General features: G+C 49.2%; 1 protein-coding gene and 1 long non-coding RNA gene across 9 annotated transcripts in view; both read right to left on the bottom strand.

The window, feature by feature from the left end:
• The window catches only part of ACACA (acetyl-CoA carboxylase alpha), a 114,706-nt gene extending 95,286 nt beyond the window's left edge, over positions 1-19,420 (bottom strand). For 4 of the 8 annotated variants that reach the window (XM_039387329.1, XM_039387336.1, XM_039387333.1 and 1 more), the window contains exons 1-4: positions 14,291-14,410; positions 12,851-13,103; positions 1,154-1,286; positions 406-544 (exon numbers count right to left, since the gene is read on the bottom strand). In XM_039387329.1, the coding sequence (XP_039243263.1) occupies positions 406-544; positions 1,154-1,286; positions 12,851-13,103; positions 14,291-14,387 (622 nt within the window). In that variant the 5' untranslated portion in view covers positions 14,388-14,410. Of the gene's footprint in view, positions 1-405; positions 545-1,153; positions 1,287-4,299; positions 4,578-12,850; positions 13,104-14,290; positions 14,411-17,173; positions 17,236-19,379 lie in introns of those variants that run through there. The other 4 variants (XM_027751648.2, XM_027751651.2, XM_027751650.2 and 1 more) reach the window with 4 other exon arrangements.
• Positions 19,421-21,040: 1,620 nt separating this feature from the next.
• LOC120324483 lies at positions 21,041-25,719 on the bottom strand. Its single transcript, XR_005565835.1, has 2 exons — positions 25,460-25,719; positions 21,041-22,628 (listed from the first exon to the last, which is right to left on the bottom strand). It is a non-coding gene; the product is annotated as an uncharacterized LOC120324483 (long non-coding RNA).
• Between the last annotated feature and the right edge of the window lie 35 nt (positions 25,720-25,754).

The raw sequence follows: 25,754 nt of genomic DNA, 5'->3' as shown, positions 1-25,754 counted from the left end.
CACCTCCCTGGGCAGCCCCTGCCAAGGCCTGACCACCCTTTCCACGAAGAAATTCCTTCTGATGTCCAACCTGAGCCTCCCCTGGCACAGCTGGAGGCCGTTCCCTCTCCTCCTGTCCCTTGTTCCCTGGGAGCACAGCCCGACCCCCCCTGGCTCCCCCCTCCTGTCAGGGAGTTGCAGAGCCAGAAGGTCCCCCCTGAGCCTCCTTTCCTCCAGGCTGAGCCCCCCCAGCTCCCTCAGCTGCTCCTCATAGGACTGACTCTAAAAAGTACTTCTCTCCTCCCAGACATCCCTGTTACTGTCAGAACACGACGTAGTGGACACGCATTCCACCCTTGCATCCCTCTGGACACGCAGGGGAGTGCCAGGAGAAGGCTGTGCACCTTCCCCAGGTTTACAACTCACCTGCATTGGCCTTCAGGTCCTCAGGAGTCACCATGACAACAAATCTGATGGCCCTTTCATTCCTGAACATCTCGTAGGACCAGCGCCGGATGGACCTCATGCACTTCACTGCTGCAATGCCATTATTTGCTATCAGCACCTGAGGGGATTAGAAGCTGGGATGAAACAGAGCCTAAATGGCACAAAACACTAAACAGTTATGCAAACAGGTTTTTCCTCTGCAGACTTTTTTGCCCAGTTTGGGGCTGTGCAGTTTCCTTGGCCAGCATCCAGTTCGTGGCCCAGCAGTTAATTCAGAAGCCAGCTCTTGATCCACCATAAAATTTTAATGTATTATGTTTTGGTTGGACTAAAGAGCAGAAGGGCACAGAGAACAGGTAAAACAAGTGGCTAAAACTTCCAATAGTTGATAGAGACCTCATCCATCAAATTATGTATTTTTAAATATATTTTTTAGTGTTTTTCCAGTCCACCTTTGTTATCCCTGTCTATAAAACCCCCTGGATCAGCAGAAGTGCTCTGGCTAACTCATATTTCTCTTCCTCTCACATTCAGCTAAAACAATGAGATGTTTATTTATCATATATAAAAGAGAAAGGAAACACAATGATTCCAGGCAGAAGTACAACTTCCAAACTCAGGAATATTAATAATTTGATACCTGCAACCTACAGCCTTAGAGAGAGAGAAGTCACAGCTCAGGAGAGGGGAGCAAAATGCAATATGCTAAAAGGGGTCAGTAACTTGCCTTTTCAATAACTTTATTTCCTCCAAACCGAGTGACAAATTCTGCTGGAGAAGCAACAGTGAAATCCCTCTGCACATCAACCTTCTTCCTGTCCCGGCCCTGCTTGACAAGGTGCAAACCAGACATGCTGGGCCTGAGCAAATCGTGGGAAACAGAAACAACTCGTCAGTGCAGAAGATATGGGAATATTTTGTAAAGTTCCCCTTGACCACATTCCCCAAGCAGAGGAGCAGAATCCCTCCTTGCCTCCAGACCCCCATGGCCTGCTCCTCAGTTTTACAGGATGGCTCTTCTTCAGTTCTCTCAAAAATCCAGGTTATCTGGAGAAATTCCGGCTGTGCCAATATATGAATAGGTAAAAATATGTTCACCATATGTTGCTGCCCAACACAGAACAACAGTGTTCCACCAGCCTGCTTTCAATCCATCTAGGGAAGCTGGGAAACAACCACAGTGATTTCTGGCTTTGGCAAAACAAGCTACAAAGATCAGCCTCTGTAAGGAAATCCTCTTGGGGAAGAACAGCAAATACATCTCCAGGTGGAAACGAGAGACTCAGACTGGCTATGGAAATCATTTTCCAAGAGTTTTCCACTCTCCAGTCTTTAACATCTTCCTCAAAAGCTCTGAGAGCCAGAGGACAAATTAATCACGTTACTTCTACTACACACAGAGAAAGCCAGTTCTGTGTCTGCCGAGACCAGCCCCGTGTCCTGCCACCGCCTTTGTGTGGGAATGGCACAGTCACTTCCCGTTCTTCTGCTTCAGCTTCCACAGCAACAACAGGGATAAATCACCCTTTGGCTTTGATTTGGTGAGGTTGGAAAAGCTGAAACTGTGAGAGGAGACACAACAGAAAAGCCAAAACCTGCTCTTCACACCGTGTGTCTGCAGGGAGCAGCATGATGGGGAAATAACGGGACACTTTTTATCTCGCAGGCCCTGAAGTGTTACCTCCCAGATCACCCTATGTTTTACTGATCTTTTACTGTATTTCCTGTGCTTTTCCTAACGCCCCTGCCACCAGCAGGACCACAGAACCCTTCTGCAGGAATGAGCATTGGGAAGGTGTTCAAAAATCAAACCAGAGCTTTGGAAAGACCCAACAGCACCCAAAGGGTTGGTGCCACTGGAGGGGCGGGCACTGGCACCATCTGTGCCCAGGAGCCACAGGGAGCCCCCAGGAACCTCTGGCCTAATCAGCTGCTGAGGAGCTGCTCCCATTGAGCAATTCCACTGGGAAATGGGATAGGATTCAGCAGAAAGCAGCTGGAATGGCTGGGGGAGGGCACAAAGGGGAAACCAACCCCAGGAGAAGTCAAGGCACGTACAACATCTTCTACCAACACAGCCACCAAGGCCAGGTAGCCCAAGAGCTGTACCTGGAAGTTCCCTGCCCCAGGTGAGGGCTGGAGCATCCCAGCTGGAATGAGCTGCTGTTAGAGGGGCCTGGCCACATCCTGACAGGAGAGACACGTATTCCCCCTCACATTCCCTGACAAATATATTATGGCCTGTGAAGATTTGTCCATGTGGAACACAGACCCTCCTGAACCCTTCACCAGGAGCACAGTAACACCACAGACCAGCACCTTGATAAACCAATCTGCTGGTGAAAGAAGCCCTGACCAAACTGTTCCAGACTGTCCTAGAAGGAAAAACAACCCTCCAGGTAAGGCAAGATCAGTGCCCAGAGCTGACCATAAAGACATGCTTATCTACCACACTCAGGGTGGAGGATCCTTCCCCCCCTCCACCTTCACAGACACCATCTCCTGGGGCTGGGACATCCTGCTGTGCACAACCCTGACGTCCTGAGGACTTCCAGAACAGCATGGAAGCACATTTGCAGCACTTGAAATTCAAGCTTTCTCTCCCACACGTGAGATGCTCCCACAACAAATGGCTGGTGGAGAGCTTCAAGTTATAGCCTTGGAACGTTGAGCTTGACTGGGACATGCAAACCTGTTCCAAGCACAGTGGAAGGGAATTTAAAGCAATCCACGAAGCCAAGAATGGGAGAAGTGAAGGTAACAGGAAAACCAGAACAAAAGGATGATTTTAGAGCCTGCAAAAAACCAGATGTCTGTCTCCCAGTGACATTCTGGGACACATAAATGGCTTTACTAGGTCAGACCAACTACATCCAGTCTAGTAACTTATCTCAGAGAAGAGTAGGTAGCTGATACTCAGAGAAAGGCAAAGAACAAGCTCTGTGTGCACAAGTTCATCCCTTTGTACTTTCCCTCCTTCCAGTAAGCTGCACTTCCAGACATGGTCACTGAACTTAGAATGTGTTCCTGTGAGCAAAAGTTCACACACTCCTGTGAATCTCAGGAGTCCACAGGCAAGAAAAAGAGGAAATGTGTAGTTAAGGTTGAATTTCTGCTAAATTTGTGTATTTAGGGGGTCAGAGTCTTCATGGCAAGGAAGGAGCACAGTCTCACAAGAGTGAGACAGGTTTATTCATTGCAGGATTATTGAGAGCAGTCTCAACAAAAATAGAAAAAAGGTAAAGATCCTGAGGTCAGAATTTCAGAACATGTTTAGATATGAACTGTCCTGCCAACCTGAAATTACTACACACAAAGATACTGCCACGGGTACAGTGTCAACAGAGCCACAGGTTCAGCACCCAGAATAGTGCACAAACACTTGTTTATAAGCAGGTACAGCTCAGTTTAACTTGTGAGCATACCAAAAACATCAAGTTTACTTATTAATAACCACAGGCTGCACATTGTAACCAAAACATAAGAGTTTGGTTTTTTTTTTTTACTGGGTAAGGTGAGGTAGAAGTTGGGCAGCAAGGAAGAAAACACACTGAGCTCTGAACAAAACAGAGTAAATGCTGAGTTAGTGACTGGCAACCCTATTAATCACCTGGCCACAACTGCAGCGTTCTGTGATGGAGGAATTTCCAAAGTGTTCACCCCTCCTTCAGAATTTACAGGGGTTAGAAGTCGTGCAGCATCTTAAACTTTTCTAACCCAGATTCCCCAGCTGGAATGCATCTGGCATCTCCATTACACACTGCATGCACAGCACTGCGAGCTTCCAGAGGACAAAACGAACACCAACATCTCAGGAAGCATTTCCAGGACAGAGCCCAGCTACGAGGAAACGATCAGATCAGTCATTCTTACCTCTGCAGCATGTGATACCTCATCTCCTGACTCTGCTCTGCAGAATCCTCCATGCTGCCTCAGCGCAGCAATTAACAGATCTCAGGGCTCGCTTACCACTCGTCTAACGAAGCTGCAGCTATTTTATTGCTGCCAATTCTGCAGCTCCGAGCCCGGCAGGGAAAAAGCTGCCAAGAGCCTCCTGCCCTCGCGTGGCTCCTCCTCGGAGCAGCGGCACTTCCCCGATTGCTTCAGTCCCGTAACCTCTGTCCCCTTGGCTTCCACCAGCCCCGTGTGCCCCTTCCCGTGACGCAGCAGGCACGGAGGGGACCGGCCTCCCTGGCGTCACTGGCAGGGAAGCAGCTGATCAGGAAAGAGAGAAAATGAGCTACAGGTTATGTAAGGAGGTTTAAACGCGCGGCACCCGCACACGGGGCTGCTCCGGGCCACGCTCCCAAAAGGGGGGTCACGATCCCAAAAGGGGGGTCACGATCCCAAAAGGGGGGTCATGATCCCACAGCAGGGGTCACACTCCCAAAATCAGGGGCTGCGCAGCCTCCCACCCCTCTGTCAGCATCCACAAGGACTCTACTCCAGGGGCAGGGGAGCACATCCTCAGCAGCGGTTTTGGGGTGGGTTGGGGTGGGTTCGGGAGGGGGTTCGGGGTGGTTTGGGGGCGTTGAGATGGTTTAGGAGGTTTCGAGGGGGGGTTGGGGTGTTTGGGGGGGATTGGGGGATTTGGGGTGGGTTTTCGGGGGGCTTTGGTGGTTTTCTGGTGGGTTTGGGGGATTTTTGGGGAGGTTTGAGGGAGTTCTGCAAGGTCAATCTGCCCCAAGAGTTCAGGCAGCGTGTGTGGGATCTGAGGCTGGGTTTTCAGGAGGGGTGGGGAGGTGGCAGGGAAAGCGTTTCCAGGGATGCAGGAGGGCACAGGGACAGCAACACACTGTGGAGTGAGGGCAGCCTCACACTGCAAATAAACCTCATCAGAGACAGGAGGTGCCAGGGAGAGAACAGAATTTAACAAACCAAAACATCCCAAAATGACGTAGCTACCCAGGAAGTCAACACCTCTCACCTGCCAGCCTTTGTTCCTCTGTAAAGACCAGCTCAAACTACCCAATCATTAGGTACACCAGAAATTCCCCACTTAATTCATGTTAAAACAGAAGTACACAAGAAAAAGCAACTTGTCCTGCGATATTTTCCAGCCCTGTCTCCATCCTGAGCAGCCTCACACCACACCACTCACCCAGATGGTACCAATCCCTGCTCTCACCTTCCACAGGGAGCCAATCCTGCCTCCCACACCCAGCACATCTGGCTCCAGCCACGGAATTCTGCTCTCCCAGGTTCTTCACCATTTCCAGACAAGCCATCACAAGGACAGGGAATCACGAATTTGCAGACTCAGATAAAATCTGTGCCACTTTCTCTTCTGGTCATCCCTACGTGAGACCAGCAAAGCCCAGCAAACACCCAGTGACTCCACTCCACGTTTCATGTAGTCCATGGTATATTCCACCACTTTCAAAACAAAATACCTGCACAGTCTGTGGTTCCTTGGGATACCCCGGGTTTGATCTCGAGATTAAAATCTACACACAGTATAACTGAAATTTGATTTTTCAGGTTTTGTGAGAACAGTGTCCTAAATATTTGCCTTTCTCCATAAAAACCACCCACAGCCCCCAGTCCAAACGATTCCTGACCATTGTGGCTGCAAGGAAACAAATCCTGTGTGTACACACAGCTCGATGTGGCACTGGTTAAAAACATCCCCTGCTATGAAGGAAATGGCCACGATTTGCTGCTGGAGGAGCAAATCTGGAGGAGCAGCTTCAGCATTGGTTAAAAATATTCCCTTCTGCCAGCTGAATCTGCTGCTGTGAAATCAATGGCCACGATTTGCTGCAGCATCCCCACAAAAATAAGCTCCACGAGGATGTGTCACTGATACAGGACTTACCACCCAACACACACACACACTCCCCAAAGCTCACTTTCGACACGTAATGCTCCTCAAAACCCAAATATCCCACGAAATCCACCCCCTCCTCGGAGCCCAGGCCTGCTGGCAGACAAAGGGAAAGGCTGTGCCGTGCTCCTCCCTTCCTCCAGCCTCCAAGGAAGAAGCATTCCTTCCAGACACATACCTGAGGCACATCGCAGCCAGGAGCCAGCACTGATCCCAGCACTGCCACATGCCAGGGGCCAGGGGTGACGTGGCTCTGGATTCCAAAGGCAGGGATGCATGAGCTGCCTGGTGTGAAAGGCAGCCTGGAGCAGACTGCAGCACACACACACACACACACACACCCCAGAGAAAGGATTTGGGATTATTTCCCTCTGGATTCCACCTGGAAAGGGTGTGGAAAGGGCAGCTCCCCTCTTCCATTTGGGCTTTACGTTTTGTAAATGTGATGTGAACTTGTCTTTGATCTGGGTGATAAGACTGAGGCAGCTGAAGCCTCCCTAAGATCTGCTCCAGTTTTAGCTCTGCCCTTCCATCCTGTTTCACAGAGAAGGAACAAGCAGAAATGCTGTCCAGCAAGGGATGCAGAATTCCACAGCTGGAATAAATGGTTCCCTATGCCTCAGGTAGCAGGCACTGGAGGCAGCAATCTGCACTCAGTCAAAGACAGTTTTGCCCATGATTTTAAAGACAGAGCAGTTGGTTTGAATGCAGAGATGGACAAAACCAGGGCTTCAACATACAGATTAAAAAAAATGAACCTTGACTCAGCTCTGACAAAGGATGGAGCCTAAGGACTTCAGGAATTAAAGAAAGGATGCACCATGAAAGAACAGAACCAGCCCTCTCCCTGCTCCCTGGTAAATAACTCCCATTCCACAGTAACACAGAATTCCAGCAGCCATCCAGTAGGTTTTAGCTTAAAGCAGGGTCTTTTTACAGAGCCCAAATGGGGATTCCTCCCAGATAACCAAGTGCCAACTGCTGCAATGGGTGCAGATTTTAAGTGCTGTGAAACATTTGTTTGTTGGACATTTCCTCTTCCCAAACCACACACCAGGCAGTTTATCTGCCGTGCTGGATGTGTCTGGGATGGGACCATACCCAGGATGCACATCCCAGATCACTGGGGATCCTTGCAAGTCCCACAGCAACACCATAGCTGTCATTACAGGAGGGAAGCTGATGATTTAAAGCTCCCTGAGTTCCTCTGGATCACACGTTCTCTTATACCATGACCAGAACCACCTCACTCCCCAGTTCTTCAACGCATCCCGTTCCCTCTGACTGTTCCTTCCAAGGTATCCTGCACTCAGCTCACGCCCAACAAGCCTCAGTCTCCTGCAAACTTCCTTCCTTCTTCAAATTCATCTTTCAGAACCCATTGCTCCGTCATGTCCTTCCCACTTAGACCCACAGCACCACATTTTCACCCCTAAGAAACACCCAGTGAATCCAAACATCCATCCAAATTCACAGCCAAGTTTAAATCAAACAGATACCCGTCCTCCAGTTATGAAAGTACTGGCAGAGCTTTACTTCTACATCCTCATGAAGTATAAAATTCCACGTGTTCCTGGAGCAACAACCAGTCCAACACTCTCCAGGTCAAGCCCTGGCACCAAGATAAAAGTTAACAACAGCAACAACAACAGTACAAGATAGTCCTGCACCGGAGCCCGGAGCGGAATTGGAGTCCTTGGCAGGGAGCCCTCCCCGTGCTCTCTGGCAAAGTTCAAGTGCTGAACAGATCTGATCTGCAGGAACACAAGAATGGACCTTTCAAAACCAGAATTAGGGGGTAGGTGGGGGAATCTCACATTAAGTTTACCTGAAGGAGGACATTCTTGCCTGGAAAGCACAGTGCAGCACATTCCAGCTCCCGCTACCCGCCGAGTCAAGAGATCCCAGTTATTCCCCAGCCTGGAGATTATTTGCTTTCCCTTCCTAAAATAGGTTTAATGACACTTCCTACTTTCATTGACAGCTTTTCCTGCAGCCACTGAGGACACCAGCACTAGGCTGTGAGGGGATTCCACACGTCCCAGTCTGGGGGAAAAGTGAGGGAATTCAGCAAAATACAGGAGGGGGCACTAAAGTATTTCTGATAGAGACCAAGTGACCTTGTTTACCTTTCAATTAGAACTATGAGATAAGTAGCCATGTGAGACGTTGTCATGCTGTGGTATCTCAGCCAAGTAATCTTTGCACAATCTCCCAACAAATGACAGAATTTAGAGATGATGTTTCCCCTGTTAACTGAGGTCAAAGGGAGTAAAATAACCTACACCAAAATAAGAAGAATGCAACTTCTGACAGGTATGCAGAGGAGAAATCTACAGTGTATTTGTTCAGGAAGAAGAGTAGCTTCCAGGGGAGAAAAGAGCTGTAATTCACAGGTTATTGGTACAACCAGGGCACAGCCAGGAACCCAAACCACCTTACAAGTCTCCTCTCTCAATATACAGAGGAGGAAATTCACTTTTCACTCCAGCTGGATGAAGTCAACGGCCATGAGCTGCCAAGCAAAGGAGAAATCCTGGATTTCCAATCTAAGCTGGCCCAGTCCCGGAGGCCCTGCAGACACCACAGCACATTGTACCTCCCTGCCCAGCTGGGGATAAAATCACAGCAGCACCAACAATCTCACAGGATCACTGCTCTGCAGGGCAACCTCCTAACCACGAACTGCGGGGCTGCAAAGGAACTTTTTCAGTTCAGAACAGGCTCAAAAGGACCCTTTCTTACCTTCAGGACTCTGTGCAGTCACTCCAAGGCTGGTTCCTAAGCAGGCACCCTGTCCCAGTGCCAGGCTGGGCGCACCAACCACTACTGTCCAGGCTAACATTGAGGCATTCTTCCAAATTGCCTATAATAGATGATTAGTTCTGCTTAAGCATCTCAATAATTTATTGAGACTATTTAATGAGGAGTCCAAACAGTGTTGGGTGCGAAGGGCTAAACTCTGTGGGCTTAAAGCAGAGGTAACAGCTGAACTACATCCAAAAATTTGGCTTTCAGCTGATACAAGTGGATTGTCAGGTGACTCTGTACACCCATGTCATTGCTTATGAAACCAGAGCCCTGATGTATAAATACCAGAAGACATCCAGGTTTTATTCTATTTTAAACAAGAATTTGATACAAGATACTGTCTTGGAAGCTAGAAATTAAATTTAGCAATAATCAAGAACAATTTATTAAACAAAGCAGGCCCAAAGTCCTCTCCAAGTGGTATTCACAGAGAAGTTACTTAATCTACCACCGACACTTCAGAAAGCAGCACAGCAACTGTATAACAGCTCACTACAATACAAGGACAACTGTATCCCAGCAGGAGTGACTGGAAGTGCTGATGGAAACTTCTGAACTTAAAAGACACCACCAGCAAAAAAAAAAAAGGAAAAAGAAAAAATGGTACACTTGGGTTTATTCTCCAAAGGTAAAAAAACACAACAAAGACTAAATTTTGCTGATGCAAACTGTACACAAGTGGAGTATTTTCTTCGAGGTCACTTGTTTTCCACGCTGGATGCCGGAACTACAGAGCAAGGAGGGCGTTTACACGATTGTTGTTCCTGATAGTCTTTAAATAAAGCACAGCTACAAGGAGGCAAAGCACCAGAACACCCCAGCCTGCGTGGTTACTCTCCCCACACACCTTTTGTAAGCGCTGATGTTCCACACACCAATTTAAAGCTCGTTATCAGAGCGTGGCTTTCCCAACCCCGCGGAGCAGCGGCCAACTGGCACAGCCAAAGGTCTTCATGGATCTCCCGTGGCATGAAAGCCCATATCGTACAACCTGTCCCAGCAAGAGTGTCTTTAGCAACAGCATAAACACTTAACAAAGATCAATAAGGTGATGGATGAAAGAGCAGAGCACACACGCTCTGCGTGCTCCAGTGGGAAACACGGCTGGCACACGGACACCCCGAGATTGGGCAGGATGCACCCATGGAACATCCCAGCCCCAGCAGAGGAGGCTCTCAGCAAGGATTCCAGCTCTCAGCAAGGATTCCAGCTCGGACACACCTGCTGTCATGGTTTAACCCCAGTAGCCAAGCCCTCACAGCTGCTCCCTCACTCCCCACCAGCAGGATCGGGGAGAGAATCCAAAGGGTAAAAGCTGGAAAACTCGTGGGTTGAGGCAAAAACAGTTTAATAGGGAATTTTTAGTTGTGATTTTTCCCTCAGGAGGACTCCTCTGCAGCAAAGCCCCTCACCTCAAGGACGAGCCATCTCTACCTTTATTCTGTGGGAAAATAACCAGCAAATGGAAAGATTTTTGGCCACGTCTTCAAAAAGAACCTGCACCTCGTGTGACCCACTGGTCAAACTGTGCAGAACTCCCCCTGACTTAATCTTTGTCACTTTACCAAGTGTGGTACCTCTGTGATCACCAAAGGATGCTGGAAGCAAGAGCACCTGTGTTCCAAGAACTCACTGTCACAGAGGGGACTCGAGGCAAGTTGTTAAACTTGTCTTTGCTGTTGTCTTTGTCTCAGTTTCTCCATCTGTAAACACGGTTTAGAAATCTGGTGAAAGGGACAGCCATCCTGATAAGTATTTCAACTCATCTGAGTTTATCTCAGAAAAACAGCCTATAATGCTGTAACTTTTTTTTTTTATTTGAATTGGCATTTCTCTCCAATTTAACTCGAAGTCAAGAGCTCCCAAAAGCGACTGCCAAAGTAAGCAGGTTACAACAGAGGTGCTCAAGGTTGCACCCCTATTGCATGAGGGCTCTCTGGTGCCAGGCAGTGTCCTGGAAATTGCTTGATTTTCTTTCTCTGCTATTGTCTCTTTCCACATTCATGGTTAGGTGCTCATCCAAGTTCTCCTGTTCCTAAAATATATATAGTTACAGTTTCCTGCTTCAGAATTACCTTTCATCCTGGCAAATCATTGCAGCTGGCAGGCTTTGGAAAGGTAACCCTCTGTAAGTTTGCTTTAAGGTTTTATATCTGTTGTGTAAGTGCCAGTTGGCTGAACACAGCCATCAGTAGGACCATGACAACCTTCTAAAATAGAGACCACTGTCCTCCTCCTGCCCCAACCTCAAGAGTCTGCTAATATGTGTTTCCAGAAGCTTCTCCCAAGAGTGGGAAGGGAACCACCAAAAAAAAAAGGAGATTAAAATCCCTTTGCACAAGCAATGAAACCAGCAAAGCAGAAGAACAAAGAGTAGCTGGCTGTTTAAATATCTACTGGTTGGCAAACCCAGAAACCTTTCTGGAATGAACCACCTCTTCAATAGCAACAAAGTAAAGGTAGTGAGGGATTGTCCAGTAAAAACTGGAGTGGGATTCAGACTGTCCTGTGTGTTCCTGGAATGGGATGGCACCTTGTCAAAAGACAGAAAGAGCAGAGCAAGAGGAAGCTCTCCTAGGTTTGGCTCTGACCATGAGAAGGATCTGCTGGGAGAACCCCAGGTTGATGGGCACCAGAACAAACCATCACCAACATATTCTTGCAGGAACCAGCAGACAGAAAGGTTGTAAATTATACCCAGCTGGAAGATGTCAAGGACAAATAAATACTAAGTAAAAATTTCCTTCCTTGCATGCTAAAAATGCTTGAAAACAGGGGACTGCCAACTCCTGCCACAAATTTGGATGTTAGGAAGCCTTTTAACACTGTCCAAAATTATGTTTTCATAAATAGAATGAGTACAAACAAACAACTGCAGGGCAGTGGGAATTCAGATGATGGTGAGCAACTCTGTTAAACCTGAAGGAGGTAAGAAGCTGAGCTTTGGGAAGGATCCATTCCAACACCCACATTTTACATTTATCAGTTAGAATCACAGACCACAGAAACTGTGGTCTGGACACCCCAAAAACACAAGATATCCAGACTGCATCAGGGAAAATCCAAACAGGCACATCCCTCTAGTGGAATGCAAATCAGCAACACCTAAAAATAAAGGGGACTTTGGACAAGGAAATATCTCCAAAGTCCAGTTCATGGCTCACTTGAGGCACAAAGAATTAGGAGTAGGAGTGGAGCAGCCCTGAGACCAACCCCTCCCTGAGCTCAGGCAGCAGCGACCACATTAAGTCTTGGTTTATCACCACACTGAGAGACACCAATGTTTTCTACAACCATCACAATTTTCTCAGTCCAAACCAAAAAAACATTCCAATATGGAGTCACTGATCCCACCCAGGGGCACTGCCAATTCTCTGGTTACATACAAAGCAGCAAATTCCCTGCAAAGACAAAATAAGCAAATATTGTCCTTGTCTCAACAAACAACGGCCCAAAAAGACACAAGTGAAAACTTTAAACATCTCAGTCAACACATTTCCATTTTCTGAAAGCCAGGACAAAACAAGGCAGGATAGCCAAGCCCATAACACTCAACAGTTGAGATGTCTGGAAGGTGCTTAAGGAATTCAGGCACAGATATTCCACTAAAACCAACGGAAAATTGAAGGTTTTGATACAGGTAAACATACAAGAGGTCATTTGGAAACAGAACACTGAAGCATGTCTTGGCACAAGAAAACCATCTGAAGCCAAACCTGGATACAAAGCTGAATATTTGGATTGTCTTTGGAATGGTAAAAAGATTGGAGAACCACTTTTCCATACCTCATATGGCTTGTCAGGCCATCCTGAGTGTTTGGAAGCCCTAGGTCTGAAAGGGAGTCCGAGCAGACAGACACAGGTGACAAAGACCTCTCTTTCTCCTCCAGCAGGTCCAGTTTGACCAAGGAGCTCGTCTCATCCTCCGAGTTATCCTCTGACACAGAGCCAATCATAAAGCGGGAGTGAGCGTTCGGCTCCAGGGATTTATCAGGTTGGGAAGACTCTTCCATGGCTCCCCCAAACTGGGCTCTCAGCACTGTAAGGGACAAAAGAAAGTCAAAAAAAAACCCAAATCTGAGGTCAATTCCTGCCACTGAGGGACAAAGAGGAGGAATTCTGGTTCACTTCTGGCGGGAAATGCAACATTGGAACGTCAGAGCTGAACCCAGACAGACCCAGGATCCAGAACAGTTCTGCCCCAGTCACTGACTTCTCTCTTTGCACAAGGACTCTGAGATCCAAGAGCTGGTCACTCCCACTGCTGCAGAACCTGCTACCTTAGACAAAGCTGCAGGAGTCACTTAAAGGACTTCAACCACCCAAAAACACCCCATACCAAACCCCAAACCTACAGATAAGTGTAGGACTAGAAATCCCAATTTCTTATTTTACTGTTATTCTTTAGTTAGTTACTGGTGACATGTAAAACCCAATTGCATGTGGTCCTGGGCAACCTGCTGCAGCTGAACCTGCTTATAGGGCTTGCACTCCAGAGGCTCTTCCAATCTCAGCCATTCCACAATTAAAAATGTGTGTTGAAACAGGATCTGAACTCTGGGACTCACTTTGTGAGGTATTGGACATATCATTAATTACTCTAATCAAATAATGGGTTTGATTGATCAAAACCATCCTTTTCCCAGCCCTTGCAAGGTACAAGACACATTAGCTCTTACGTTTTTTCAGAAAACCTCATGCTTCTTAGGATTCTTTTAGGAATCTGAGCTGGTCTGCCAGCCAGGAAGGCCTGTGACCTCACCCTGACTTTAACCTCTTGGCCCCAGATCATCCCTGCCAATTACTGAATATACTGAAGGTATTTAATGTATTGAAACTTAGTGGCATTATTCACAACTCTCAGAGGAAAATACAGAAGTTCAGGTCTCCATTTTCCATTAAAAAATCATTATATAAAGAGGGAAGGATCTCTGAATACGGGGAACTCCAAGCCCTGTCCAACCCAGCCTTGAACACTTCCAGGGATGGGTCTGAGTGTTCCAGTGTTCCAACAGGGAATGAAAGCATTTTCTTCAAAATTAAAAGAACAGTTACAACTGAGGAAGAGCCATGACAGACGTGGAAAACAAAGGAGCCCCTCACAGCACGAAGGTGGATGGGGAATGGAGATTTGATACCCCCTGCTCTGCTGGGGTTTGATGCATTTACATGACAACTACAGTGATTACATGAAACACATCATTAGAAAATAAGGAATGCACTAACCTCTTGTTAGCCTTGCAACCTGAGCAGTTATCCACTTCCAAAACGAACTGGAAAAGAAAAGGATTAGGAAGTAAGTATTAGGGTTACTGTGAAGCATATTCCCTGTGTGTTTTCCTGGCTGGGAGCCTTTGAACTGTCCTGGAATAACCACAGGTACAGCACAGACTGGCTCGCTGGCTCCAGGCACAGAGTGACCCAGGGGCTGAGCCTGCAGTGCCCAACTCCAGCCATGGCACCTCCTTCTGGAAGCTTCTGAGCGAGGTGTCAGCACCCACCTGACCGTCCCACCTGTCTGTTAAGTTCTGCTTCTGAAAGGAACGACGTGCTGTGCCAGCACTGCCGGCCTGTGTCAAACTCTCTGCCTGCCAGCTGCTGACCTGCTGGCTGACTGCAGCTGAACCCCAAGGAGTAAATCCCAACAACAACCAGAAACCTCGGGAAAAGCTGGTGGCTAGAAGACACTGCTGGCATATCATATCTTTACATGAAAAACCCAATAGTTCATCCACCAAACTGTGGTAGAGCAATACAGACAAGGAGGAGACGAGGGGACATGAACCCCCAACCTCCCAAGAGGGTCTTCCCTATGCAGAACAGACTGTTTGATGCCTGTAACTCCCACACCACACTGACAGCCTGAACTGGTGGGAAAACCTCATCAGTCCTGCTAATTCCAGCCATGTTATGCCAAGCACGGGGATGCAGCTCCATATGAACACGATGGTTTGAGCGGCACAGGAACCTGGCCCGTGTCATCACACAAATGGGATGTGATGGTGGCTGCAATGAGAGCCCAGAAAAGCATCTGCAGCCAGAGCAATCCCTGCTTCCCATCAGTAACTGAGAATTAAAAACTCATCCAACTGGCTCATGCACTTTTACCATGAATGTACTCGACTGAATTATTTAGATCAAATCCTGTGTTGACATCAGTCCTCCCACAAACTCCAGTTGCTCTGTGGCCATGGGCACTTCATTTAACAGAGACATCATTAACCATTTTATAACTGAAAAGTCACAAATATCTGCCCCACATGGACATGAAAAGCATTAAAAAAACCCCTGGTTTCGAGGGTAGAGATGAGAAGAAGGGGAAGCAGAACCAGAAAGTCGCTGTATCCATCTGTGATGTGTACACTAAACCATGCAGGGAGATTTCTTTAACTGAGGTGCTCAGACAGCACAAAACTTGAATCAAATGTTGTTTGTGCATGTAAACATGAAGACAGTATTTATGTGTATGTTTATCCTGGCATCAGATAACTAAAGATTTTCATTCAGACAGATTTACTGTTGGCACAATTACCAGCGCCGAAGAGCTCTGGGATGCAGCCAAACTAACTCCAACTCTATCTCATGGAAGACAAACCTTTTCTAATTTCAATAACTAATATATTAAAAAGGAAATTTCAAGGCTTTTTGGGTTTTTTTTTTTGGAAGCAGGGGAACAGGAAGAGTGAAGCATTTCACTCAAATATTCCATGAGAAAGCCACCCACCCAACGCCACACGTCCTGATCCCACTGCCACGCTCAAACAACTTGACTCCCAACACCTGGTTTGTCCAACTCTGCTCCAGAGAAATGAGTTATCCATGAAACCCCACTCAGGTTTATTTCCCAAGGCACTTCCAACCCCTTGGAGCCCAGTCCCAAAGCCAGGAGTTCCTCTGGGGTTTTGCAATCAGCACTGAAGTGATAAGCTTGGCTTGTTCTCAGCACAGCTGAGAGTCCTTATTCATATTTAAATTAATTTCAGCATTGTCTGGGGCTAAATGAAACACGGACTTTCTAAGAGATCTCCTCACTGGAGCCTTTGGATTTCACTGCTGCAAACGGAATGTGCATTGTACACTGTTACACTGTATATATACAAATATAGAGGCATATTATATATACACAAAAATATAGTTATATATACAAATATAGAGTAGTATTTCATATATACAGATACAGAGGTACATTTCATAAATACAAATACAGAGGTGTATAATATGTGTACAAATATAGGGGTGTATCATATTTATACACCTCTGCACATGGCACTGGCTCTGAAGTGTAATTGCCACAGTTCCTAAGAAGCACCTTGAATTCAGCTGAGCACCAAGATAAATTCGTGTGCCATGAGCCACTGCACACGTACTGTTTGTCTTAATACTGTTGAGCTAGACCCTGAAAACCAAAATTATCTGGATTGTCAGCTCTAGTGGGCCATGGAATGCCCAAATCCTGCTCACACCACGAGCAGCGACAACTCTGCAATCCCAACCCAAAACGTGACGTGTGTGGTTCTGCCTGAGGGGAAACAAACCCCCATTCACTCCTCCACAGCTCTGCTACTACCATTAGTCACATTTTTGGCTTGACAGTGAAATGCACATGTAACAATACAAGACTTCAGAAGTTTTATAATAGTTGCACTTTAAGATCACTTTTACTATTGTAAAATACGTCCAGGCATGAAACCTGGATAATGGAAATGAAAGTTTCTTATCTTTCCAAACCATCCCATTCTGAAGGCAAATCCACTGTGAAAAGAACATCAATATTTCAGTGGAAATAAGTTGTAGGTTCTTTCAAAGAATCAGAATAATACTTCTATAATATTGCTATGTCATATAGAGAGGAAAGGAATAAAAGTAGTTGTATTTGAAGGTCTCCTGATTAAAGCCCAGGGATCTGTGGCATTGCTGGTCAACACGAACCACCTGAAAGTGATGAACTGGATTTGTGCTCTCACTGCCCTACCTGAAGGAACCCAGGTAATGGAAAACAGCAGAGGAAAAAAGGTAAAAACAGATTAAAAAGAGATGACACCTGTGTAACAAGACAATTACTGAGTTGCTTCTCCTGCCCACAAAAAAAAAAATCAGCAAGGTGCTCACCTATACCAGGGCTGGGGGGCAGTTTCCAGGTCGGGACAGGGTGAGGGGATGGTTCCTGCACCCAGAGGGGCCCCCAGCACCGAACACCCCCGGCGTTGCTCCGGGCCCGGCTCTGCCAGGCCGGTGCTGCCCCGTTTTAACGTGCCCAGGGACTGCCCCAGCCTGGCTCCAGCTCAGCCCTGGCTCCACCTGAGCCATGCCTCCTGGTTAATCATTGGGCATTGCTTCACTTCCCATCCCAAAACGTCCTCAGCACATACCAAACACCCTGCGAAGCCCCTTGGGTTCTAACGCCCGAAATTCCACGTCCACTGCTCTCTCCTGGGGCAGGTTGGGATCCACAGCACAGGAAGGAGCCAGAGCTACTGGAGAGTGTTCAAAGGAGGGACACGAGGATGGGGAAGGCTCTGGAAGGGCCACATGAGGAGCACTGAAGGCACTGGGTTTGCTCAGCCGGAGCAGAGCAGACCGAGGGCAGAGCCCATCGGGGGCTGCAGCTCCGACCCCTGCTCGGTGTGACACGGACAGGACCCGGGAACGGCTGGAGCTGTGCCAGGGCAGGGTCAGGCTGGATCTCAGGAACAGGTTCTCCCCCCCGAGGGTGGTTGGCACTGAACAGGCTCCCCAGGGCAGTGGTCAGGAGTTGGACTGGATGATGCCTGTGGGTCCCTTCCAGCTCAGGACATTCTGTGATCCTATGAATGTATGTCCACAGGGGAGAGGTTCTAGGTAGCTGGTTTTCACATTTACTGTACTGACATTACACACACAAACCTCAATTTACAAGTGGGAGAGATGCTTCCCAGGTCTCCTCCAGTCAGATGTGTCTGTGCCAATTCCAAAAATCAGAGTCACAGACTATCCCAACTTGGAAGGGACCCAGAAGGATCACAGAATCCTGGAATGGTTTGGGTCAGAAGGGACCTTAAAGCTCACCTCATTCCACCCCCTGCCACGGGCAGGGACACCTTCCACCAGGTCACGTCACTCCAAGCCCCGTCCAACCTGGCCTTGGACACTTCCAGGGATGAGGCAGCCACAGCTTCTCTGGGCAGCCTGTGCCAGGGCCTCCCCACCCTCACAGGGAAGGATTTCTTCCCAGTACCTAATCAAGTCCAACTCCTGGCTCTGCACAGACACCCCAACAATCCCACCCTGTCCCTCAGAACATTGTCCAAATGCTCTTTGAGCTCTGTCAGCCTTGGGACCATGACCAAACCCTGGGGAGCCTGTTCATAGCCCAACCACCCTCTGGGTGGTATCACCTTTTCCTGAGATCCAACCTAAAACTCCACAAAGCCCAAAAAAAGCCCATATTTACAATTCTCCTAGTTAGCTAAAACACTCGAGACTGTCTAAATCCCGCTGCTTTTGAGAGAATTTGGCATCACTTAAACCAGTTTGCTGAGTATTTCCTGCCTGCTAAACCAGAACGCACTCCACTCACGCTCTGGATACTTTTTTTAACACGGCATTTTTCATTTTAAACTTCCCCGAGAAGACTTTAAGAGACGCCGCGAAAAGGCGAGGCGGAGAACAATTCGCTTTGCTCCGCAAACCCGCTTTTTACAACTTCGCCGCTCTCGAGCATCCCGGGGGGGGTGCGGCCCCTCGGCACAACCAGACCCGAACTCTCGCCCGAGATCCTGAAAGCCTGAGATCCTGAAATTCCCCCTCGGGGGGCTGGGAGAAGGATGGGATGGGATGGGATGGAGGAGGGATGCGCCGGGCTCGCTCCCCGCCGCCCACGTGTTGTTCCACCGCGCGGGGGGCGCGGGGCGGCCACGGCAGCGACCGGACCGGCGGCACCGGGGGGGTACCGGGGAGGAACCCAGAGGGAACCGGGGGAGAACCGAGAGGGAACCGGGGGAGGACCGGCCGGCGCCGGGAGCCCCCCGCCCACCCCCGCCTGCGGAGCGGCACCGACACCGGGCCGAGGAGCCCCGAGGCGGCGGCGCTCGGTGCTCCATCTCCCGCTGGCTCTTCCCGGTACGGCCCGGCATCCCGTTACATCCCGCCGGCCCGGCTGGGCACGGCATGGCCTGGCACGGCATGGCCCGGCCATCTCCCGGCGCCCGGCCAGCTCCCGCCCGCCTGGCCCAGCCCCAACCGCGCAGCGCCGCGCCCGCCGGTGCCGCGGAGCCCCCCCGGTGTGTCCCCTCCCTCGCCGTGTGTCCCCCCCCGCCGGTGCCCGCCCCGCCCTCACCTCACGGTGCCGGTGCAGCGGAGCCGCCGCGGGCCCCCGGCCTGGCGCTCCCGCCGCCACGCCCCCGGACACGCCCCCTCCCGCGCAGGCCACGCCCCTCGGTGGTGTGATCGGGGTTACTTCAGGTCAGGGCCCCCCGCGGGCCACGCCCCATCATGCGCAAGGCGCGCTCCCATTGGCCGGCGGGCGGAGGGAGGGGGCGGGGGGCGTGGCCACGCCCCCCGCCCCCTCCCTCCGCTCGCCGGCCAATGGGAGAGCGCGTGTGGGGCGGGGCCGAGTGTGGCCTGAGCGGGGGGGGGGGGCGGACACACCCCCTGGACAGGGGACCCCCCCCATGGCCGGGACCCCCCGAACAGGGATCGGTGATCCAGGGATCGGTGATCCAGGGACTGCGGCAGCTCGGACAGGAAAGGCCGAGGGAGCTGGGCCTGCTCAGCCTCGAGAGGAGACTCCGAGAGGGGACCCCACCCGTGGGGAGGGGTCAGAGGAATTGATCCCATCCCATCCCATCTGCTGGGGGGGCGGGGGCAGAAGAGGAATTGATGCCCAAAAATTTCCACCTGGACAACGAGGAAGAACTTCTTTGTTGCGAAGCGACCGAGCGCTGAAGAAGTTGCCCAGGGAGGGTGTGGAGTGTCCCTCACTGGGGATATTCCAGAACCGTCCGCACGCAACACATGTGCTCTGGGATGGCCCTGCTGGAACAGGGAGGGGGGATCAGACGGGACACTTTGGCCCCTTCCAGCCTGGCCCATCCTGTGAGCACCCCAGCCCGGCCAGGTCCTTGCACACGAGAGCCCCGCGTGGCCGCTGCCCTGTCCCTTCCCTTGGCACAGGCAGGGGACAGAGCTGATAACAGGTGGCAAGGACGGGGCAAAGCGCTGCCAGCGCCTGTCCTGCCTGTCTGTGACCTTTAGTTGCCTGTGCCGCAGACATCCGATGGATTAAAGAACCACTCCTCCTCCTTTTTCTTTTTTTATCTTTTTTTGTTTTATTTGAGCTTTGAGGCATTACGGGGTTGGTGCAATTTAACTGGGATGAGTAACGCGAGTTTAATTCCCGATGCTGCTGGATCTGGTCACCTGTGCAGGCTGATCCTGCTGGAGCCCGGGGGGTACAAAAGCCCAAGGACCTGCACAAACAGCTTTGGGGGCTCTTCTAACAGTCTTCAGGCAGGGCCCATCACTGCCAGCCCTTCCAGGGATGGGGCAGCCACAGCTCCTCCTCATGGGGAAGTAGGGTTTTCCTGTATCATTTATATTTTTGGGTTCTTTATTCCTGCACTTTACACAAAGGGTGATTCCAGGTCTGGGAGGACATTCCTGACAGAGCCCACCCTGGCTCTGGGACAGCCTCAGGCTCACAGACACTCCAGCAGCAGGAGTGCTGACGGAACAGTGAGTTTCCTGAGCCACACACTCCAGGGCCAAACTCCAGGCAGTTTCTTTTTAAGATGCATTTCAAGAGTGAGGCAGTGTTAGAGGGTGTGAGACTGTGCTTGAGGAAACTACACTGACTTGGGAGCACGTGGGGGGATATGTGCCTGCTGCAGGCAGGAATTACACAGCCAGAAAATCTTATTTGGGGCTTTGTAGCTAATGAAATTACTGGGGGAACAGATCATGTCCTCACATCCATCCATCCAGACCAAATCTGGAAAATTCGGGCATGGACACTTTTATTTATAGATATAAATGTGTCTTTTACATAAAGACTCTTCCTCTGGTGAAGCATTTTTGTGAAGGAGCTAAAAGAGAAAGGTTGTCAATCACCTCCAGTCCCAAATCCCAGCTCCTGCAGAAGTGAGGGGGAGTGCTTGGCTTGCTGAGGGATTGGTCCCAAATCACTGATAATAACCACATACAGACCTTACAAAACCTGGGATTACGACAGGTGCTGAGTTCATCCTCGCTGGTGCTCCCAGAGCTCCAGGCGTGCTAAAACCTGCACCTGCACACTGCCTGTCTGCCCTGCCCAGTGCTCCCAGCCAGGCACAAACACTGGGGGGGAGGGATTGCTTCACACACCGAAATCCTGCGGCGACGCTCCCATCCAAGGGCAAAGAGAGGCACGGACACGTGAAAAAGAGCAAGTTAAATACATTCACCTGAAAAAACCCATGGGTTTGGAAGGTGATGTTTCTGGGCTATGAAGATGGTGAAGGGTCAGGGGAAGAAGCCATGTGAGGGGTGGCTGAGGGCACTGGGTGTGTTCAGATGGAGCAGAGCAGACTGAGGGGAGACTCACCAGGGGCTGCAGCTCCAACCCCTGCTCGGTGTGACAGGACCCAGGGAACAGCTGGAGCTGTGCCAGGGGGGTTTAGGATGGATCTCAGGAACAGGTTCTCCCCCCAGAGGGTGATCAGGCACTGGAACATCACATCACAGGGCAGGACAGTTGTTTATAGCCTGTATACATACAGCAGAGAATAGATCCCAAAATATTCTGTATGTTATTTTACACAAGCAAACAAAAGCTCTGGGCTTTATCTTTCCCACCTGCTCTTCCCACTGAATCCAGCAAGAAAATCTCACCTCACAGTGAAGAGGTGGTGGTGGGACACTCCCTAGAGGGAAATGTGATTTCAGAGCAATTACCATATGTGATTTGGAACACATTGCAGGGTAAGGAATACCCAGCGATGACTACTGGCCATGCTGAATCAAATCCCATATTTAGGACAGCTGGGGGGTTTTGCTGTGACTTACACAGGAGCAGAAATGATTCAAAATGTCCCTCGATTCTTGACTGAAATAGTTGCAAAGGATTAGGTAAAAATGTGTTCAAGCTTCAAGTTCTCTCGTGGAAAGGGCTGTCAGGCAGCACTAATCTGTGTTTTAATACAAACACACAGATTCAAAAAGTTCAGACCCACTTTCCAACAGTTTTACTGGATTTTGAATCATAACCACATTCTGCTTTGGAGAAGGGGTGGTTAAATCCACACCTTTTCCTATCATGCCCAGAAATTGGACACAGGACATTATTTACTCTCATTCCATGACTTACAAGCACGTGCACTGTGAACACGTGCCACTCCGTTTTCTCAAAACAAGGAAGTTTGGCCTTAGTAAAGCACGTAAATAAACTAAAAAAAAATACAGGGAAATTGATTTTACCTTTCATGACGCCAAATTCGGGTTCCACCTCTCTTCCCCAGGCTCTGATAACATCCCCAGGGCAAACACAGGGCAGATCATCCCAGGTGAGGGGGGTTGGTGACACATCCAGCCTGGCACTGCTCATGCCCTGGCAGGCAGGTAATGGAGAGAAAGGTCAGATCCCTTCTTAAAGCAATATCATGGTTTAGCTGTTTTTTAAAAAAAAGCCTTATAAATGGAATGTTAATCTTCACAATGCTCAGGTCTGCCTGTTTTCAGGGACAATCACTCACACACCACCACATTCTCTCCAGGTGAGCTGCCATCACTAACACAATCCACAAGATGGGCTGTTCCTGGGCCCAAGTGCCCCTACAGCTCCAGGAAGTGCCCTAAATCCTCCTGTAAAGCTGCAAAGTCTCAGCATTCCCAGCCCAGGAAGAGAAGCTGCAGAACAAATGAGAAAGTGAAAGTGAACATCCAGTAACGGTACAGGAAAAAAACCGCATTAAAAATAAACATTTGGTTTGTCATTATTCATAATCTGATTCTCCTTCCAATATTTTTGCATTTTTACAGGCTGAATTTTACATTCCTAAGGATTTCTATCTTGAGCAAATTGCATAAAATTTAGTGAGTATAGAAATACAGCCTAAAAAAAGGATTCTGAAGTGAAGTGTATGAGGACATTTATCAGGAAGGCCTCCTGGGCATGGAGCACATCCAGTGGTCCTCACATCAGCTGTGCTACTGGAGGTTCCCAAACTACCTTATCTTTTCACACTTTTACTATAGTGGGTTTCGGTGTTGGGTTGTTTTTTTTTTTCTCAATTCTACTCTCAGCTTTTCAATTTTAGATGGAGAAAATCATTGAACTAAAGCAGCTGAATACACTGAAATAAAAAACCTGCAAAAGAACGCAAAGAGAATGTTTTACACCACCTGATAGATTGTAAATATTAAATATTTATACTGAAATCCATCCTGACCCACCATGAATATCTGAACTAAGCAGGCATGCAAAACAAACACTGACACACAAGCCCTTGAGGCTCCCCATTTGCTCTCGTTTTAAACTTAAACATCTTAAGTAATATCAATGCTTATGGAAAAGTTTTCTGGAGTCTCTGGAGTCTCAGCCACTTGAAATGTCGGCGGTTATTTGTAACTGCACAGAAATATTTTATCCTTCTGTGCTTGGGGACACAAACCTGTGGTTATTCAGCATTTCAAAGCCACAAGCTCCGGAGGAAAAGGTGATTTCCATCGCCCCCGTGTGTCTAACGCAGAAAACGCCAATTTTCAAAAAAAAAAAAATCCATCCCACAGCCTGGAGAAATCCCAGCAGGACTTTTAATTCACCTGCAGACAGCGGCCTGATAATGTTCCCACTTATTTCTGCCTGGAGTGGGACAGGAGGGCCCAGCCCTGAGCCCTCTGGATGTCACACACACGGAGAACAAACCCCTGAGAGCGTTTCATTGGCAGAAACTATAGGTAAATCATTTCAAATAGCAGGTGAAAATGACCTCATTTGTTAAAACCTCTGAGTGGCAGCACGTGAGCACATTAATTCATTCCAAATTATCCGCTTGGAACTTCCTGGAGTGTAACTGGAGTGGCAAATGTGCTCCAGTGAGAGGCTGGGAATTAAACTGAGACCCTTTGGAGCCATTTCACACGTGCCATTGAACAGCCACTGGGTGGTGGCACCTTTAGGCCTCTGCTAAGCTGGAAACCATTTGAAGAGACTTTAGAAAAAAAGACTTTTTTTATCACTGCTCCCTCCAGGAGCCATCAGGGGTCTGTGCCTTCAGTCCAGTTCAGCCAGGAGATGTCACACCAAACACTACTGATCTGAAAAACCTGTAAGACTCCACAAACTGTTCAGTGTTCCTCGTGAATATTTTTCCTTCCCTTGCCAGAGGCAGAATGGCAAGACCTTACACAAAAATATCCAAAGCCATGGTCATCCATGGCTGCAGGTCTCACCTGAAAACATCCATCACCTTTCCCTCACCTCTCCCTGGGAACAGCAGGAACCAGCTGTTCACCCAAATGTTGATTCCTTCCATTAACCACCCAGAGTCTTAATTCCCAGAGGCAGGAAAAACCTGTTAGCAATAAATATTTCACTGACATTCCAAACTCTGCCTCTCCCAACTTCTGATTTTTTCCTCATAATTTTTCACATGCATTTGGAGCCTGGGCAAAAGGAAAAGGAAATAAATTCCGGTATTTTTAGTCTTGCTGTTAAATCCCAACAAGGAACATAGGTGGACAAGAGGGAAGGGCTTCAAACTGGTAGAGAGGAAGGTTAGATCGGATATTAGGAAGAAATTCTTGGCTGTGAGGGTGGTGAGGCTCTGGCACAGGTTGCCCAGAGAACCTGTGGCTGCCCCATCCCTGGAGTGTCCAAGGCCAGGTTGGACAGGGTTTGGAGCAACCTGGTCTAATTAACACTAATCTAACCCTGCCCTCCTTTAGCTTAAGGTTTTGTGTAAGCATAAACCCAAGCATAAATATTTGAGGTCCCTGTGAAATACCAGTTACATTGCCAGCACCGGGGCACCATAAGCACACAGAGAATCGATTACTATTTGTGTTAAACCCCATTTTAACTCAGCATCACTGTCACAATTGCCCCAGGCTCCCCTCAGGAACACAGGGCAGCACAGGAGGCCACGCGGAGGTGACAAGGGACAACACGAGGTGTGAGAGCCCCTGTGCCAGGAGGGCTGTGCAGGCTGTCTAACAACAACAATTACGACTGTTTCAAACAAAGCAACCAGATAAATCCTTCCCCAGCTTTGGGGGTTTATGCAAGACTCGTTAAACCCTGCTCAGGTCCCTCCACAGCCCAAGCCCACGAGTACCTGGTTCACACAGGGAAGCAGCGGGGATGGCACTGGAGAGCCCTTTCCCCATGAAAAGCAGCCAAGATTTCCCTTTGCTACCTCAGGAAGTGAAAGGACGAACCTGAAAGGGTGAATAACCGTCAGGAACCATTGGAAGCCGGGTGTAGTGACTGGGGCGGGGGTGTGAGCGCGGGTTCCTCCCGGGTGTGCCCGCGGTCTGAGGGGGGCCCTGGGACGGCGAGGGTTCTGCCGTGCGGCACACCCGGCTGGCTCAGCCTCTCCTGAGCCTTCCCACGGGGGACCCCTGAGAGACCCCCAGGACCGCTCAGGGCCGCCCCAGCCCCCCGGGCGGTCCCGGCTCCCTCAGCCCCGCTCGGGGCGGGGCGGGCCCTGCGGCGCTCCCGGCACCCGCCAGG

The sequence above is a fragment of the Pipra filicauda genome, unplaced genomic scaffold (assembly GCF_003945595.2).
Source record: "Pipra filicauda isolate LSUMZ 115617 unplaced genomic scaffold, ASM394559v2 scaffold120_size2142806_pilon, whole genome shotgun sequence".
In the NCBI taxonomy this organism is placed as follows: domain Eukaryota; kingdom Metazoa; phylum Chordata; class Aves; order Passeriformes; family Pipridae; genus Pipra; species Pipra filicauda.
Note: the sequence above shows the minus strand (reverse complement) of the source record. Positions and strands in the feature narration are given on the sequence as shown.